At 45.9% G+C, this 18,281-nt stretch overlaps 2 protein-coding genes across 4 annotated transcripts in view; both read right to left on the bottom strand.

The window, feature by feature from the left end:
- LOC311239565 (brefeldin A-inhibited guanine nucleotide-exchange protein 1-like) overlaps positions 1-10,363 on the bottom strand; it is a 184,563-nt gene extending 174,200 nt beyond the window's left edge. For 2 of the 3 annotated variants that reach the window (XM_084327918.1, XM_084327919.1), the window contains exon 1: positions 10,063-10,284. In XM_084327918.1, the coding sequence (XP_084184044.1) occupies positions 10,063-10,167 (105 nt within the window). In that variant the 5' untranslated portion in view covers positions 10,168-10,284. Of the gene's footprint in view, positions 1-10,062; positions 10,285-10,332 lie in introns of those variants that run through there. The other variant, XM_084327920.1, reaches the window with a different exon arrangement.
- Positions 10,224-18,281, bottom strand: part of LOC311239458 (uncharacterized protein) — a gene marked incomplete at its 3' end in the record, with an annotated part of 106,847 nt that continues 98,789 nt past the window's right edge. Inside the window, exons 8-10 of the mRNA XM_084327766.1 lie at positions 11,218-11,378; positions 10,280-10,614; positions 10,224-10,227 (exon numbers count right to left, since the gene is read on the bottom strand). Coding sequence (XP_084183892.1) covers positions 10,224-10,227; positions 10,280-10,614; positions 11,218-11,378 — 500 coding nt within the window. The remainder of the gene's footprint in view (positions 10,228-10,279; positions 10,615-11,217; positions 11,379-18,281) is intronic.

Raw genomic sequence — 18,281 nt, 5'->3', positions numbered from 1 at the left:
AACGCATATTTCAGCCTGGAATAATGGGATTTATGATTAGCCAATGGACATATCGATCTACCAGATTCCGATGACTAATGACTAAATGCTGCCGGCGATCACATGGCCTGACGGTAGGAAAATTTTCACCCAAATTACAGCTGGATTGGACATTGTTTTAAAACATAACGTGATCGATCAGTGAAAATGGTATATTGAACGCACACTGTATTGCTAATCAATAATAGTAATCGGCGTTCCCCGCCGCCCCCATTTCATCCATAGATGCTCTGTAATAGTCCGGATGCTACGCAGTTTGTTTTATTTCATTCGTATATATACAGCAGAAATGGCATTTGATATAACGTGACTAGCCTTTAGCCTATTATCTATCTCCCCAGAAGAAAACCGAGGCGAAAACTGCGATAAACCTTATATTCACGGTGCTATAAAATGACAACCAACCGATGGATTTTTATTTTCTTTAAGCCATTATGAAGGCACGGTTTATGCACTCAAGTGACAATGAGAATGGACAGATAGCAATACTATAAAGTATATATATAGTTGTTAGAAAGTACATCGGTTTGTTGACAAACCCTGGTCGTCCAGAACCATATTACACTGCAAACCGTGGTCGCCAATGTGTTAAGAGAACAATAAGAAAAGCCACCGCCACATTCATCAAGCCGTTCTTAAAGTCCAAATCGTTTTTTTTATTGTTTTTTTACCTAAATTTTTATTTGCATTTTTTATTTACAAACATACAATACAATTAAACAGACAGAAACAATAGAGACAAAATTATAACATCAAAAAGAAAACAGAAATAAAAGAAAGGGGGTGACATGGGTTCATCGGTCAATTCTATCTTTCCATTGTTTATTTACATTTCAATTTATTTTCTGGTTTCCTTTTCATTCTTCTGTGATGTCGTTCCTTTTCTTCCTATATTCCTCCCACTTTTCCCATTTTGACTCAAATTTCTCCTCTTGCAGCCTCAGCATATGTGTGATTCTCTCCATTTCCTGTATCCCCTCTATTATCTCTGTCCATTGTTCCTTCGTCTGTGCTTCTACCCTGTACCACAGTTTAGTCAAAGCTTTCTTGGCTGCTACTAATAATATCTTAATCAAGTATTTGTCTTCCCCCTGAATTCCTTCCTGTGATAGGTTCCCCAGATACAATACTTGGCCTGACTGGGGTATTTCGTATCCTACTATTTCATTTATTATCCCTCCTATCTCTTCCCAATAGTTTCTTATTTTCTGACATCCCCAGAATATGTGTGTGTGGTTCGCTACTTCTTGCCCACATTTTCTCCAACATGGTTTCTGTGCTGGTGTGTAATTGCCCTGTATTTCTGGTGTTATAAAGAATCTAATTATGTTTTTCCACCCAAACTCCCTCCATATCCTTGAGCCTGTGGTTGAGTGTTGTATCTTGCATGTGTTATACCATTCCACCTCTGTTATCTCCATTTCTAATTCTTTCTCCCACTTTTCTTTTATATACAAGGTTGTAATTTCCTTACTGTCCATTATTGCCTGATATAGTGCTGATATATCCTGTGTCCTGTGACCGCGTCGCCGACCGCCAAGAACCTTGGTGTTGTCCTCGACGACCAGCTGAACTTCTCTGCTCACATCGCAGCGACAACCAGAACCTGCAGATTCCTCCTGAGCAACGTCAGAAGGATACACCCCTTCCTGACAAAAGAAGCCACCCAACTCCTCGTCCAATCAACAGTCATCTCCCGCCTCGACTACTGCAACGCACTGCTAGCTGGCCTCCCGGCCACTGCCACCAAGCCTCTTCAACTCATTCAAAACGCAGCGGCCCGCCTGATCTCAAACCTACCGAAGTCGGCCCATGTCACCCCACTTCTTAGGGACCTGCACTGGCTCCCCATTGCTGCACGTATCCGCTTCAAGGCCCTCGACCTAGCATACCGTGCGGCAAAGGGAACCGCTCCCGCCTACCTCCGGTCAATGGTCTCTAACTACACACCCTCAAGACCCCTACGCTCTGCATCTTCTGGCCGCCTCAAATCTACTCCTATCCAAGCTCCCGGAGGGTCATCAAAGAGAAGCCGCCTATTCTCAGTCCTTGCCCCACAATGGTGGAATGAACTACCCATCCCAGTTAGGACAGCCGAATCCCGTCCAATCTTTCGCCGTCGACTAAAGACTCACTTCTTCAACCATTATCTGAAATGATAAAAAAAAAAAAAAAAAAAATCTAACCCCGACTAACCTTAATGTCATGCACTTGTCCTAATAAACTAACCTACACTGTAACACGCAACACTTTGATGAACATTGTTACTCAGCTGATAGAGTTATACCCTTCTTGCTGTCTTGTCGCACAGAACTTGTAAGTCGCTTTGGATAAAAGCGTCAGCTAAATGACTAAATGTAAATGTAAATATAACCCTCCCCTTCCTTCCTTCATATGTTTTTACCATTATCTTAATTATCCCATTCTGTTCTTTGTCTCGGTCTTGTTTTATTTCTTTGTTATAGTAATCTCTAATCTGTAAATATGTAAAGTGGTCTCTACTCTCTAGTCCGAATCGTTCTTAAAATGTTTGTAGAGTCTGCATCTCACCTCCTTCTATCATTGTACATATTGCTGTTATACCCCCCAATTCCCATCTTTTGAACCCATGGTCATCTATCCCTGGTTTGAATTTGTTGTCGTGTGTTATCCATCTCAGTATCTTGGATTCTTTTTCTAGCTTGTATTTCTTTACTATTGTGTTCCATATATTTATAGTGAATTTGGTAATTGGGTCTAGTAGTTGTGCCTGTCTTCTGAACAGCACCCTATCTCCTATTAGTGCCTGCACTTTGAATCCCTCTCTTTTGGTTTCTATGTCTTTCCATTTGGCTTCATAATTCACATTGCACCAGCATGCTACTGTTCTAAGCTGTGCTGCATAGTAATAGTCTTCTAAACTGGGTACTGCCATTCCTCCTTTGGTAATCTGTCTAACCCATTCTCTGAATTGTTTTTGTGGTATTAATATATATAGGTAAAGACTGAAATAGGTATAATAACCTTGGTAATATGTTCATCTTAATGATTTCGATCCTTGAACTGAAATCTAGGAGCATTACTGTCCATCTTTCTAGGTCTCTTGATTTTCTGATTAATCCTTAATTCTTCCTCCACACCTCTTGTAATGTTCACCCCTAGGTACTTGATCCTGTCCATGTCCCATTTAATTTTTGTATTTTTCTTTTATCTCTGGACAACAACAACCCTGTCTGGTAGCTCTCTCTAGTTTAATCCGGTCCGTCAGACTACCATTTACCTTAATCCTTGCCGTCGGTTCTTGATATAATGCCCTAATTGTTTTCATAGCGTTTTTGTCTAATCCAAAATTCTCCAATACTTTATATAGAAATATCCAGCTTACACTGTTGAACGCTTTTTCTGCATCTAGGCCAACTAATACTGCACTTCCTCCTTCCTTTATCTCTTCTACTATCTGCACTGTCTTCCTTATGTTATCCTGTGTCCGTCTTCCTTTAATGAATCCGGTCTGGTCTTTGTCTATAATATGTCATAAATGTCTCAAATCTTTTGGATATTATCGATGTATACATCTTGTAATCTACATTAAGTATGGACACTGGTCTGAAACTGCTACATAGTTCTCTATCTTTCCCTTCTTTTGGAATTGTAGTAATTATGGCTTTTTTCCATGAAGGTGGCATTGTGCCCTCTTTCATCATGTGTCTGAATGCTGCTTCTAATATGGGGCTCAGTTCCTGTCTAAATGTTTTGTAGAATTCAGAGGGGAATCCGTCGCTACCCAGTGATTTACTGTTCTTTGCTTTACTGATCGTATTCCCCACTTCCTGTTCTGTAATCTCTGCGTTTAATATTTCATTCTGTTCCTTCCCTATCGATGGTAGATCTAATTTTTCTAAGAATGTCTATCTCCTCTTCTCCTGACGCTATCAGTTGTGTGTATAGTTTCTTATAGTATTCTTCAAATGTCTTCTCTATTTCAGCTGGTTCTCTTAGTATCTTGTTTGTGTTCGTGTCCCTTATTGTGTGTATTGTGTTCAGTTTTTGTTGTGTCCCGATTCGTCTAGCTAAAAGTCTGGTCGCTCTTGGTCCTCCTTCATAGTATGTCTGTTTCATGTACCTAGCTTTCTTCTCTATCTCTGTCAGCAGTTCTTTGTTTATCTTTCCTCTAACGTCCTTTACCTCTCTAAGTGTCTTTTGGTTCTTTGAGTTTTGGTGTTCTTTCTCTAATTCTTTCAGTTTCTTTATCAAGTTCTGGTATGTCTCTATTCTGGCCTTCTTGAGTAATGCCGTCTTTGCTATACATTTTCCATGTATTACTACCTTTAGTGCATCCCATAAAATGTTTGGGTCTACCTCTCCATTATAATTTTCTTCTCTGTATCTAATTATGTCTCCTTTTACTTCGTTAACCAGACCTTTGTTATTTAATAGTCCTACGTTCAGTCTCCAAACTGTATTTCTCTACTTTTAATATTCACTGTCAGATATATTGCGCTATGGTCTGATATGTCCATTACCCCTATCCTGCAGTCTTCTACCCTGTATCTGTCCCCTGTTGTCATGAGAAAATTGTCTATCCTTGAATATGTTGTGTGTGGATGTGAATAATGTTTGTATTCTCTGTCTAGTGTGTGCATTTCTCTCCATATATCCATGATTCCTAATTCTGCCATTTGTATATTCATATATTTGCTAATGTTTGTCCTCCATTTCTTTGTGCTTGTCATGTCTATGTCATAGTTCAGTACTACATTAAAAGCACCTGTACAGATTAGGACCCCTTCCCCTTCCATCGCTATGATATCAAAGATTGTTTCAAATAGATATTTCTCACTTTCTGGTGGAGCATACACATTCACTAGTGTTACAATTTGACCTTCCATTTTCCCCTTGACCATTACATACCTCCCCTCTTTATCCCTTATTTCCCTGATCATTTCAAACTTCACTGTGTTCTTAATTAGTATAGCTACTCCTCTTCTAAGGTTCTGTTTAAAGAACTGTAAAACAAATTCTCATACCCGAATCTCTTCAGCTTTATAATAATAATAATTGTTAAACTAGAAGTCTTTATTTGTCATGCAGTTTTAACACACACACATGCACTGAGTCGCCGATGAAATGTCTCTCTGCACTTTTACCATCCTGTTGTCCTTCCCCCCATGGGCAGCCGGGAGCAGATAGGGCTCCTCGGGGACCAATCCAAGTGCTCCTGTCCGTCTTGTATACGAACAGGTCGAAAAGTACCTCGCGGAAAAAAATCTAATCTACGAATTCCAATCTGGCTTCAGAACATCCCACTCCACTGACACATGCCTTCTCTATTTGAACGACCACATCAAGCAAGAGGTGGATGCGGGCAAATACTGCGGCATGGTCATGCTGGACCTACAAAAGGCCTTCGACACCGTCAATCACACCATTCTGATTGACAAGCTAAAAGCAATTGGTTTTGATAGTCTATCAGTGAGCTGGATACAATCCTACCTGGAGGGGATAGAACAGATGGTGGAGGTAAACGGTACCCTATCCCCCCCCTCACAGTGAGCTGTGGTGTTCCACAAGGAAGCATACTAGGACCGCTACTGTTCCTAATTTATGCAAATGACATGTCGTCAGCTTGTGACTGCAACTGTTTGCGGACGACTCAGCCCTGCTGGTCTCTGACAAGAACAAGTTACAGGTTGAAAAAACCCTCAGCTCGGAACTAGGCAGAATCTGCATATGGCTCGCTGATAACAAACTATCATTACACATGGGCAAAACAGAGTCCATTCTCTTCGGTTCAAATAACAAACTCAGCAAGACCGACGGCTTCTCAGTTACAGTGGGTGACAATATTGTCACAAGGAAAGATGAAATTACCTACCTGGGTTCCATCCTAGAGGCTAATCTTTCCTGTGACAAAATGGCATCCAATGTAATAAAAAAAGTCAACCAACGAACTCGATTCTTGTACCGGATCTCCTCTCTGGTAAACAAGAATACCCTGAAGACTCTGGCAGGAGCACTCATTCAAGGGTACTACGACTATGCTTGCACCTCATGGTACCAAAGCACCTCAAAGGCACTAAAAACCAAATTACAAACATCTCAAAACAAACTAGTCAGACTACTGCTTGACCTGACTCCTAGAACCCACTTCACCCCTGCCCACTTTGACAACCTAGGATGGCTTAGAGTAGACGACAGAGTACAGCAACTTGCAATGGGCCTGGTCTACAAGATACACTACACGACCAAGGTACCCATGTACATGTCAAAATAATTCCCAAAGGTCAGTGAATACCACGATCACAACACCAGAGGGAGCTCCACAAATCATGTTAAACCCAGATTCGGCTCAAACAAGGGACTAAACACGTTTTGCAATTATGCCACATCAATGTGGAACGCCCTACCCAAAGCTGTAAAGGAATGTGAATCACTACCCACTTTCAAAAACACTCTCAAAGAACACCTACGGGAGACTGCATTTCGAAACTGGCCCCTACAAATGTCCTAACCCAGTTGTACAGTAAATTACCAAGTATGGCTTTGTCTGTATTCCAATGTACAGTGTGTGTCCCCCCCACCTCCAATGTACAGCCCCCCCCACCCCCCCCCCCCCCCCCCCCACCCAACCCCACCCCACCTACCCAACCTCCTCCAATGTACAGTTTCTACGTCAAATGTATATACACTCTTTTTCTGGACACTTTTTGTATCACAAACAGTACTGTATTTGCAAATCTGGTATGTCATAAATGTATAGATGTAGCAGTACTGTCTATCTGTATGTCGTGTGTGTCATATATGTTATGATGAATTGAAAATGGGGGACCCATACTGTATTGTACCCATTCTGCAATCTGTTAATAAAATCAATCAATCAATGGCCTGGGCGGCCAGAGCATAACTGTTCTAACAGCAATATATAATCAATTTCAGATAGAACGCACGCAATAAGTTATAATAATAATAATAATTATTATTTTTTGTATTTTATTTTTTTTATTATTTTTTAAACAAACATAATAAACAAACATGACAACACACGATAAGATATACAAGCATTAATTGTCAGGGCACATCCAATGAGATCACATTTTAGTTAGTTGTCTTATATAAGATATACCCCTAATACCTGTTATCTAAAAAACCCTACACACATATGCTCAGCTCGAACCCCCCCCTCCCGGACCCCACCTTGAGAAGTACCTCCACTATCCCTCGCACCTAACCAGACACCACCATTATAAGCTAGCTTTATTTTTAATTATTATTATTATTGAAAAGTTCTGTATTTTTAAAGTCGTATTTGGGGGCAATTAACCAATGGTATGCTTTTTTATAAAATCTTTATTTTGGGTAAGAGTTTCTTATTTCGGTAAGAGTGCTCTCGACCACTCTTATAATTAGTTCTTGCCTGAGAAAAAAGCAACAATAAGATAACTTTGCTGAATCCCAGGTAAGAACAAAGTAAGAGGAAATGCTAGTTAAGAACGAAATCTGTTCTTATTTATAGATAGATAGATAGATAGATAGATAGATAGATAGATAGATAGATAGATAGATAGATAGATAGATAGATAGATAGATAGATAGATAGATAGATAGAGATAGAGATAGATACTTTATTAATCCCCTTGGGGAAATTCAGGGTATCTCGCAGCTCACAGTATACAGACATTGACCGTTCTCATTCAGTTATTACACGTTATGTCTGCATCATGAATAAAAAATAAGCACATGATCAAATTCAATTAAATCATATCCATCAATATTAATAGCAGCGTGATTAGATAAAAGCAGGTGTATAAAACAGTGTGTAAAAACAGGTGTGTGGGGGGCGGCTACGTGGCACAGTGGGCAAGGCGCTCACCACGAAATGCTGGAGACGCTGGGCTCGCCTGTTCGACGTTTCGACGCTCGCACGTTTGCAGCCCAGGCCAGCTTATCGTCTAGGTGCACGCCTAAATATTTGTATGTCTGCACCGTCGCAATGTTGTTTCCCCGTATGCTGACTGGTTGCAGAGGTGGTTTCGACCTGCGGAAATCCAGTACCATCTCCTTGGTCTTTTTTGCGTTCAGGAGAAGGCAGTTCTGTTCGCTCCAGTCGCTGAAGGCTCCCACCTGGTCCCTGTACTCTCCCTCCTGTCCCTTCCTCACACACGCCACAATCGCTGTGTCGTCCGAGTATTTTTGGACGTGGCAAGACTCAGAGTTGTAGTTGAATCGCTTATATCGCTTCATGCATGAGGCCCATTGCTTTGAGAAGTTGGATTAAAAATTGGATTAAGTTATTATTTTATCTTATTAATCTTTTTTTTATTTGATTTGAAGTCTTTATTTCGAACATGCAATGAATACAACAAACAATAACAAAAAAAGAGAAAAACAACTCAATCTGCATGTTCGAAAAGGAGTAGGAAGAAGTATACACTTATTTAATCCTACCCCTTTTCCACTACTCAAATGAGTGTACTATTTTAAACATAAAAAAGAAAAGAAAAAATATATATATATATGCAAAACAAAAAACAAAAACTATATATGTATAAAATAAAATAAAATAGAAAACAAAATAAAAATGTAAACACCCGTGAATATCAAGTCCCTTCCTCATTCCTTTACCTTGTGAACATAATTTCCTTATACATCAGTTTGAATTGTCTCATGTTTGGACATTGCTTTAGCACCACATTTAGACTGTTCCACAGTTTCACTCCACATATCTCATAATCTCATGATCTAAGGGAACGTAGACCAATCTCGGTCACTCTCTTTGTCTGGGAACGCCCAAAACCAAATTCGGTCACGCCCCATTTTGCGCGACATCCAGGCCTTTTTTACTGTCAGCGTTTTGGAATTTCATGTCGACAGGTAGGTGAAGTGAAATTATACTTATTTTAGAATATATATATCAAATTTCATGAGTATTCATCTATATTTAGTCATCTAAAGACTATTAGATATGAACGTATGTACCAGTAAAAAGTGGGAATCTCTAGAATGTGTTTTGGTGTTTACAAGTGCGGGTAGCCTCTCTAATCAACTTAACGTTATACACAACACTTTCTGTTGTCAGTAGATGGCAGCATTGGTTTAAAAGGTGAAAATGTTATGACTACAAATCCCAAGACCTTTATCACCTAGTTCACAGGTCAGCACCGGATTAGGAAAACGTGATCTGAACACAGGAGCGTTAAACTATTAATGCGACCTGAATATAGTGACAGAGAATGGTCACCTAATTATCTTAACAAAAGTGCATCATTAGCATTATGTTTGTTGTCTAAAGGGGAACATAATGGTACAATTTAAGATTTTAATGTTATCCGCATATAAAGGACAAATAAAACACTGTTAATTTGTAAGAAACCTCAATGAAAACGGCGCAGGGTAAGTTATATTCGCTATTGTTATGAAAATGTGATAGAATCCTATAAAAATGTGGACGAATAGTAGCCAAAAAGCTGATCGCATCACGCTGGTTTCAACCGGAAAAAATTTGCCGTAAAGTTTGGTTTCTTACATATCTCAATGTAATTTACCATGAAATATCTACAGCAAGAATTCTGGGTCTCAATGAATCCAAAATGTCAATGTGGTTAGAAGTGGTGGAGAGAATAAAAGCTAGCTTATAATGGTGGTGTCTGGTTAGGTGCGAGGGATAGTGGAGGTACTTCTCAAGGTGGGGTCCGGGAGGGGGGGGTTCGAGCTGAGCATATGTGTGTAGGTTTTTTTTTTTAGATAACAGGTATTATGGGTATATCTTATATAAAACAACTAACCAAAAGGTGATCTCATTGGATGTGCCCTGACAATTAATGCTTGTATATCTTATCGTGTGTTGTCATGTTTGTTTATATGTTTGTTTAAAAAATAATAAAAAAATAAAATACAAAAATGTGGACGAATTTGGTCACCGTGACGTTATATATCTGTGTAGGTCTGAGGCTGTGGCAATGTAGTGGATAGAGGAATCACTATTTAGCATCAAAGCTTTCCACTGCATTTCTGTTGAATCAGAAGATTAAGAATAACTTTACTGACCTGAGTGTCGTTGGAGGAGACAGACAGCCTGTCCTCTGTTAGCGAGGGGGTGAAACCGGACAATATCGGGGTGCCGGGGATTCCGTTAGCGTGGACGTTTTCCATGTCCCTTGCCAGTCCTGCCTCCTCCTCCGTCCGCCTCGACGCCGCCTCCTCCACCTTCACCTGCCCCGAGACCTCCTCCACCACCTGCCCAGAGACCTCCTCCACCACCTGCCCCGAGACCTCCCCCTCCACCTCCTCCACCTGCCCAGAGACCTCCTCCACCACATGGCCCGAGACCTCCTCCACCACCTGCCCAGAGACCTCCTCCACCACCTGCCCAGAGACCTCCACCACCTGCTCCGAGACCTCCTCCACCTGCCCCGAGACCTCTTCCACCACCTGCCCCGAGACCTCCCCCTCCACCTGCCCCGAGACCTCCTCCACCACCTGCCGCGAGACCTCTTCCACCACCTGCCCCGAGACCTCCTCCACCACATGGCCCGAGACCTCCTCCACCACATGCCCCGAGACCTCCTCCACCACATGCCCCGAGACCTCCTCCTCCACCTGCCACGAGACCTCCTCCACCACCTGCCCAGAGACCTCCTCCACCACCTGCCCAGAGACCTCCACCACCTGCTCCGAGACCTCCTCCACCACCTGCCCAGAGACCTCCACCACCTGCTCCGAGACCTCCACCACCTGCCCCGAGACCTCCTCCTCCACCTTCCCCGAGACCTCCTCCTCTACCTGCCCCTCTACCTCCTCCTCCACCTGCCCCGAGACCTCCTCCTCCACCTGCCCCGAGACCTCCCCCTCCACCTGCCCCGAGACCTCCCCCTCCACCTGCCCCGAGACCTCCTCCTCTACCTGCCCCTCTACCTCCTCCTCTACCTGCCCCGAGACCTCCTCCTCTACCTGCCCCGAGACCTCCTCCTCCACCTGCCCCGAGACCTCCCCCTCCACCTGCCCCGAGACCTCCTCCTCTACCTGCCCCTCTACCTCCTCCTCTACCTGCCCCGAGACCTCCTCCTCCACCTGCCCCGAGACCTCCCCCTCCACCTGCCCCGAGACCTCCCCCTCCACCTGCCCCGAGACCTCCTCCTCCACCTGCCCCGATACCTCCTCTACCACCTCCCCCGAGACCTCCACCTCCACCTGCCCCGAGACCTCCTCCTCCACCTGCCCCGAGACCTCCCCCTCCACCTGCCCCGAGACCTCCTCCACCTGCCCCGAGGCCTCCTCCTTCACCTGCCCCTCCATCTCCTCCACCTGCCCCTTCACCTCCTCCATGGCACACCCCTCTATGGTACAGGTGTCCTCCTTGGCTTCTACGAAGAGACACACAGAGAGAAAGGCAGAGAGGGACAGGATCAGCTTACATTACTATATTTAAGCGAATATCAGGACTGAAAGGAATACATATAAGGTGAGGTACTGTAGAAAAAAGCAGAATACTGTACATACACATTTGTGGGATACACAAATAAAACATCAATGGAAGGAAGGTGCTCTTTGGTAGCATGGTTAACACACACACAAAACAGCTTACGACGTGTTTGCCCGCCATGCGTTGAACGGCAAGAACGGCGAAAGCAGTTTTTTTTTTTTTTTTTAAATCAATATTTAATTTTTTCGCCATGGCATTCATAATTCATCTAGCCAACCTCCGGGACTGCAGCGGGACCCTGAATGAGATTGCAACGTCTCAATACCGCCGCCTGGTGGATGGTCGGGCAAGTTACACTCTTGCCAAAACCGGAAGTTGTGATCGGTGCGTCGAGGAAATCCCTCCGGCAGTAATATCTTGCTACGGGACTACAGACAAACACTGGCGTGCATTTGGATCGCTTCCATAACGCAATAATCGATATGATTTCGGCGTTTATTGTGCCATACAAACCGGAAATGGATCTAGGCGATCGGCGTCAAATAATTGGGATCTTTTTCTTCCAGTCTCATCGGCGAACGGTAAGAGGACAGTAACGTTATTTTCAGCCCGATTGTGCGTTTCTTTGTTTGCAAACAGTCTGATCAATATATCAACCCATATTACATAAAGCCGTTACTGACGATAAAGGAATTATAGACGACCCCCGCCCCACCCTTTCCTCCACGCATGATGAAGCATAATGTATACCGATCATATACATTTGAATTTTTTAATATAGCGTGTATACTGTAGGAAAGAAACGCCAATCGATAATCTATCATATGCGTTTGGGCCTATAACTAGCGTTTTTGGAATTACAGCAGAAAAGCTTATAACATACTTATATTCAAGACGGTATTAACACAACAATGTATGAATGAAACAATATAACGTTCCCACATCCGGAACGATAGATAATCGATGTTGAATGGGCCATAGTAATGTCAATATAGCAATACAATTTAAAAAGTTATAGCCCTGCAAAGAAGGTAAACATCTCCATAGGCTTTCAACGGTGGCAGACTGGGTACTTTGATGGGTACAATGGTTGGCAGTCAATGTGTTAACAATAGAATGTAAAAAACACCAAGACCAACGCACTCTTTTTTTTTTTTAAACTTACATTTTTATTGAACACTTATAGACATACAGGTTACAACACAACATATACAATAACATCAATAACACAACAGTACAATGATGTGGGCCCCTTGAACTCGGCTGCGCTCATCCTCACAGACCCCCGCAAGAGGAACCCCCCCCCTCCCACCCTAGAAACCGGGCTCCCCCGCATCCCAGGTCCGTCCCACACGGGGTCCAGCACTCAGCGACACGGGTATCTTGAATCTGATTGGGCCCGACCCAGTAAAGGGGCGAGGGGCAATACCCCCCCCACCGAGCCAAGCCCGCTACCTCCCATGCCACCAAGCCCCCCACCCCACGCACAACCAACCCACAACCCACGGGATCCCACTCTCCCGGGTCAAACCGCATAAACCCCCCCCCGAATTGAGCCCATTGGCGCCCCCCATATCTTAGGCCGCTGCGCCCGTAGCCGGGCCCCCATCGACACAGGTCCCTTGAATCAATTGGGCCAGGCCCAGTAGAGGAAAGGATAGGGGACTCCCCCCCCACCGAGCCAAGCCCGCTATTCCCCATGCCCCCGAGAGCCCCACCCCACGCCCATCGGCCACCCAACACACAGGACCCCGCCGGGCAAAGCCCATCCTCTCTGATCCCCCTGTGAGAAACCCCTCCCTCCCGCCCTCCTCCCCGAGAGATAGAACACCCCCATATCCTGGTCCACCATGCACAGAGCCGAGCCCCCAGAGCCCCCACCCACCCCCACCCACCCCCGCCCGACCGCCTGGCCCACTAGAGCCCCAAGCCCAGGTCCGCAGAAGGTCTAAGCACCACGCCTCAATGGCCCCCCGACCCCCCGCGACGCCAAGCCCGGTGCCCCCCCGGCCCCGACACCTGACCGCCCAGGCACGACGGCCGAGGACCCCAGGAAACCCACTGTACCTCCCATGTCACCGACATCACCGCACACGTTTGTGAAAATAAAACTAACAATACAATAAGCGCACTCTTTCCCCGGTTGGCGGTTTGGAGGGGGATCAGCCCTCCTACTGGAGAAGCCCCCCCCCAGAGACGAAGATACCCCCCGCAGGAGGCTCTCCAAGCCTCTCTTCATGTCCAACATTTTGAATTTTTGTCCTTCATATTTGTCCATGTGCACATTTAAAACATATATACTTTACATAAATCGCTCCCATGGTGTACGGGGGATCCATAAGTCACCCCCTCTCCCCTGCTGGTAGGTGCAGAGTATTGGCTCTCTTGTTGAGAGGGCTCTGCCTAGTGGCGAGGGGTGCCTGATGTCTTGGCCTCCCTTCATCTCACTATAATTGTCCAACATTCGTGTTGTCTATTGTGCTAGAACTCCTGGTCAAAGTTCTCTGTCTGCTTTTCCTCCTGTTCCGAGACCCCCACCCTCCAGTCCTCCCGTGATTCGAGTCCCATGTTCCATTGACTCTCCTTCATCCCAGTCCAATTTGTGTAAACCTCTCTGTGATTATAGTTCTCCATTCTGTGTGTAGCATGTTTACTCCTCCAATTATTCTATGTGTTGTATATTTACCCTCCTAATTATTTCCATCTGCAGTGATTATAGTGCGCATTTGTGTATGTGTTCCATTGGGCATTATTGTCTATAGCTGGGGTGGTTAATCCGTTCTTTATGTACTCCTCTCGTTTGCCTCCCCGTGTCTCTTCCTTCACGTCTCCTTATCATTTCCTTCACCTCGAAGCTCAAAAAGTTAATAGTAACCGCTCTCGGGGGGCCTGCCAGCGGGCTGCTTCGGCGCATCCGCCCCGTGGGCTCTTTGAATCTCCCTCACCACATCCACTCCGTCCTCCAATCCCCATAACCGGGTATTATTTCTCCGCGGTCTCCCTTCCATGTCCGACAGCTCTTCCTTCATTTTTTCTTGTTGTAGAATTGCAATTGTCAGTACTTCGTGTATCTTCGTTTCCCATTCCTCCGCCGTTCTCCCTTCCAACGCCGCCACGCTCTCACCCTGTTCCACCATCTTTTCATTGACCGCTTCGAGTCCCGCATCCATTTCTCCCCCGATATCCTCCTGCTCCGTCTTCAATTCCTCCCCCAGCCTCCCGACATCGGTCCTTATCGTGTCCGTAGTTGTCTGCATATCCGCCAATATTGCGTCCGTCATTGTTTTCATATATGCCAATATCTCGGCCTGCATGCAGACCGCCCATCCTGGCACTTCCCTGTCGAGCGCGGCCGGCCCACCTCCTCCTTCCACCTGGTCCCTCTCTCCCTCGCGACGGGGATTTTGTATCTTCAAATTCTCCCTTCTCAGAGATCCCTCATTTTCTCTCTTCTTCTCATTCCTTGTTTCCTCCTTGTTCCTTGATTGCATCTCCATTTTTTATTTCTTTTCGGGTCTTTATTCATCCGTTTTTTTACTTATTTGACCAGGAGCTCCAGCACACGCGTGCTACCCGTTTCCTCTCGTCCAACGCACTCTTTTTTACATATATACTTATATTGAGACTAAAATTCATGTTAACTTTGTACCTTTGTTTTTCTGGACAATATTTGTAATTTTGGTTATCTATTTGATCTAATAAACCACATTTGTATAAAGCAAGCATATCTCTTCACTCCCATGTTGATAAATGTATTAAACATTAAACCCTTTAAGATACATTCATGCGATTAATCACAGTTAACTATGGACAGCTGAATTTCCCTCTGGATAAATAAAGGATTTCTATTCTATTCTATACAATAATGTGATTAATTGCAAATCGATGACTGGCCTAATAACATACGGTTATCCTATAACCATAGTTATATGAGTATAGCGAGCGCTCTGCTCTCTTGGAACTATCCCTTTATCCAATCTAATGAATATTTTTTCTCCACATGCACACACCCATCCGCCTGGCCACACCCACATCCGCTCCTCTACATAAGCGGGGTCGTGGCCACACCAACAGCTCCTTCCCAAGTCTTTCACCACCGAAGGCGAAGACCACGGGGTCCTCAGTGAGTCAGAGCAGAGCGCTCGCTATACTCATATAACTATGGTTATAGGATAACCGTATGTTATATTATCGTATAGCTTACGCTCTACTCTCTTGGACCACAGGAGCTGAGCAGAGCGGAAGCTCGACAGATGTACCCGCTGAGGCCCCCCACAACCATCAGAACCAGGGAGGACCCGAGCCCCCGGACCCCCCTAGAGGGGGACGGGAGGGAATCGGATCCAACTGTGCGAAGAGGGTTTAGCACCTCAAACGCACAGGGTGAGCAGATCGTGGGACTTACCTTCACACAGAAGGACCCACGACCACTCAAGCGTGCATCCCACATGCCACCAGGGAACGGACGGGAAGAAAAACACCCCCGTCACAGCCCCCAACATCACAGGGTCAAAAGGTCAAGAAACCAACCCTGTGGCAAGGCCGTAGCAGCGGAGCGCGGAGGAGGACCCAGCCCCAGAAACAGCCTGAGGGCCAGGACCCCCCGAAAAAAGGGGGCCCGGTGAGGCCAACGATGCCATAGCATCGAGACCCCACCAGATGGTCACTGGTGACACCACCCCCCACATCGCCAGCGTATCGGACAAGGCCCAATCCAAGAGCAGGCCCTTCCCCCCTACGGCACGCCGCCCTGAAGCACTCCACAGAGGCTACACCCCCACAATACTGTGGGGCCAGTCGGCGCACCGGGGAGACAACCAAAAGAGGTTGATCCCTCAATCCAGGCAACAGGCCCCAAGAGCATAACTCGACCTGTGCCCGGAGCAGTGCGGACTAGACAGGCGCCTAAGGGGTCTACTGTGAAACAGCACCCCGGCGGAAGGGGCGTTCGGTATGCTGTGCACCATGTCGCAACCTCCACAAACCCGACCCCTCAGAGAGGTCGAGGTCCAAGAGAAGGCTGACACGATTGGCAGACGTCATGAAAGGTGCGGGGGCACACTCGCGGGCAGACTGGGTCAAGCCCGGCCTCAACCCAAGAGTCGACTCTGCTACCAACACATCAGGGAATCAACCACCCCCCTATGTTTAGTTTAACAGGAGGCGGTTGTTCCCTTAACCCACCAAGAAAAAAACTCAGAAACAGAACTGCGCGTATACACTGGCTATACAGGCAGTACAAGTGTTTCAGTTTTCAAAGGGGTTAACCCAGGCCAACAGGTCGACGAGAACGAGTTCGGACCTGGGCCCGGCGGACCGGGACGTACACAGGGATGCCAGAGGGGTTCAATAGAAAACGTCCTCGACAGCCCCCTCCCAGCCCTGCCCAGCAGTCTTTCAGGGTACCAGAACAGCAGATCTGCGCCCCGGCGGACAACGGGTTAACTGACCTGGTCCGGCGCGACCAGAACCAGTCCCGTGTCCTAGTCACGCCGCCATCCCCAGTCCTAAGATGGGGGGGGGTAGGTACACGTGTCGATCCAAAACATCACAGAGAGCGCCACCAAGACGGTCAGAACGTGAATGCACTGTACCCGGTCGTCGAGACTAACCTAGTACACTGGCGCTCGGAAGAGATAAAATCTCCTTCCCAGTCGCTCGTATAAAAAACGCTGTTTCTATGAATGAGCAACCAAGGCGCGCCAGCCCATGACGTGGTTCCACACCGAAAGCACCCAGGGCCAGCGCTATGTATTGTACACGTCGAGACCCAAAAAACACATCAATGGTAATTCTTTTTTTTTTAAACTTTGACCAGTCACCTGGTTCTTTTAGCGTTTATCGCTTTTTCTTCGCATTCATACTTGGTCAAGTTCGACCGACAGAAGCAGGCTGAAAGGGTTCAGATGGGGGGGAAAGACACTCTGGGAAAGGCACGGCTGCCGTCCGGGATTCGAACGCGCTCAGCCCCAGATCCGCGCGAGCGCGGTTGTCCACGGCGCTGAAATAGCACTTGCGGTACGTGGTGAGCTACTGGAGCTCCCCTTCAATGGTAATTCTAATAAGAAACCAGACAACGTTCCCTCCATGCCGCCTCGGACGAGCGGCAGGAAGCCGGCCAAAAAGACACAAATATGGGTCCCATATGACACATCCGAGGGAAAAAACCCTGTCAACACCGCTCTGTATATAAGAGGGAAGACAGGGAACCCCCAGAGAGACCTTCCACGTGAGTAACAATTGAAAAGATATATGTAAACATTGAGCCACGTGACCAAAAGCTCAACACATATTCAAATGGAGAGCAGAGCAGAAAACGAACGCACCGCATCACCCAATCTTGACAATGACAGTGGTCCACAATATGGAGCCTGAAAGAACTCACGGAAGTCTCATGACCAATAGAAACGCGCCCAGTGACGTATTCTATGGCCAGGGAAATCCCGTGACCCACCTGTCCAAATATGGCGTGGGACCAGGGAACTCCCTCCCCCCCCCCCTTTCCCCTCCCTGTGACGCGCTGACCCCACAGCGTGACAGGAAGACCGAAGAACAGGAGGTCCAACCCCCTGGCCAATCAGTAAAAGAGGGGAGGGGTTTATCAGTTCACCCCCTATGACCTCACACCCCGGATACAATGAAAACAACAAGCAGCGCATGATACCAGTTGTCTAGCATGCTACATGAAAAAAGCGTATATCCTCTAGGATAAGCTTAACAGTTGCACGCCAGCCACAGACGATAAACTCGTTTGTGTAAAAAACTGGTTTTTATACAAGGCTTTAGGCTCATGTGCGAACACGCCACCCGCATTTTTATACTTTACCAAGTAAAGAAAAAAACA

Source organism: Notolepis coatsorum (assembly GCF_963971535.1).
Source record: "Notolepis coatsorum genome assembly, chromosome: 13".
Taxonomy (NCBI): domain Eukaryota; kingdom Metazoa; phylum Chordata; class Actinopteri; order Aulopiformes; family Paralepididae; genus Notolepis; species Notolepis coatsorum.
This window is presented reverse-complemented; position numbering and strand designations above follow the sequence as displayed.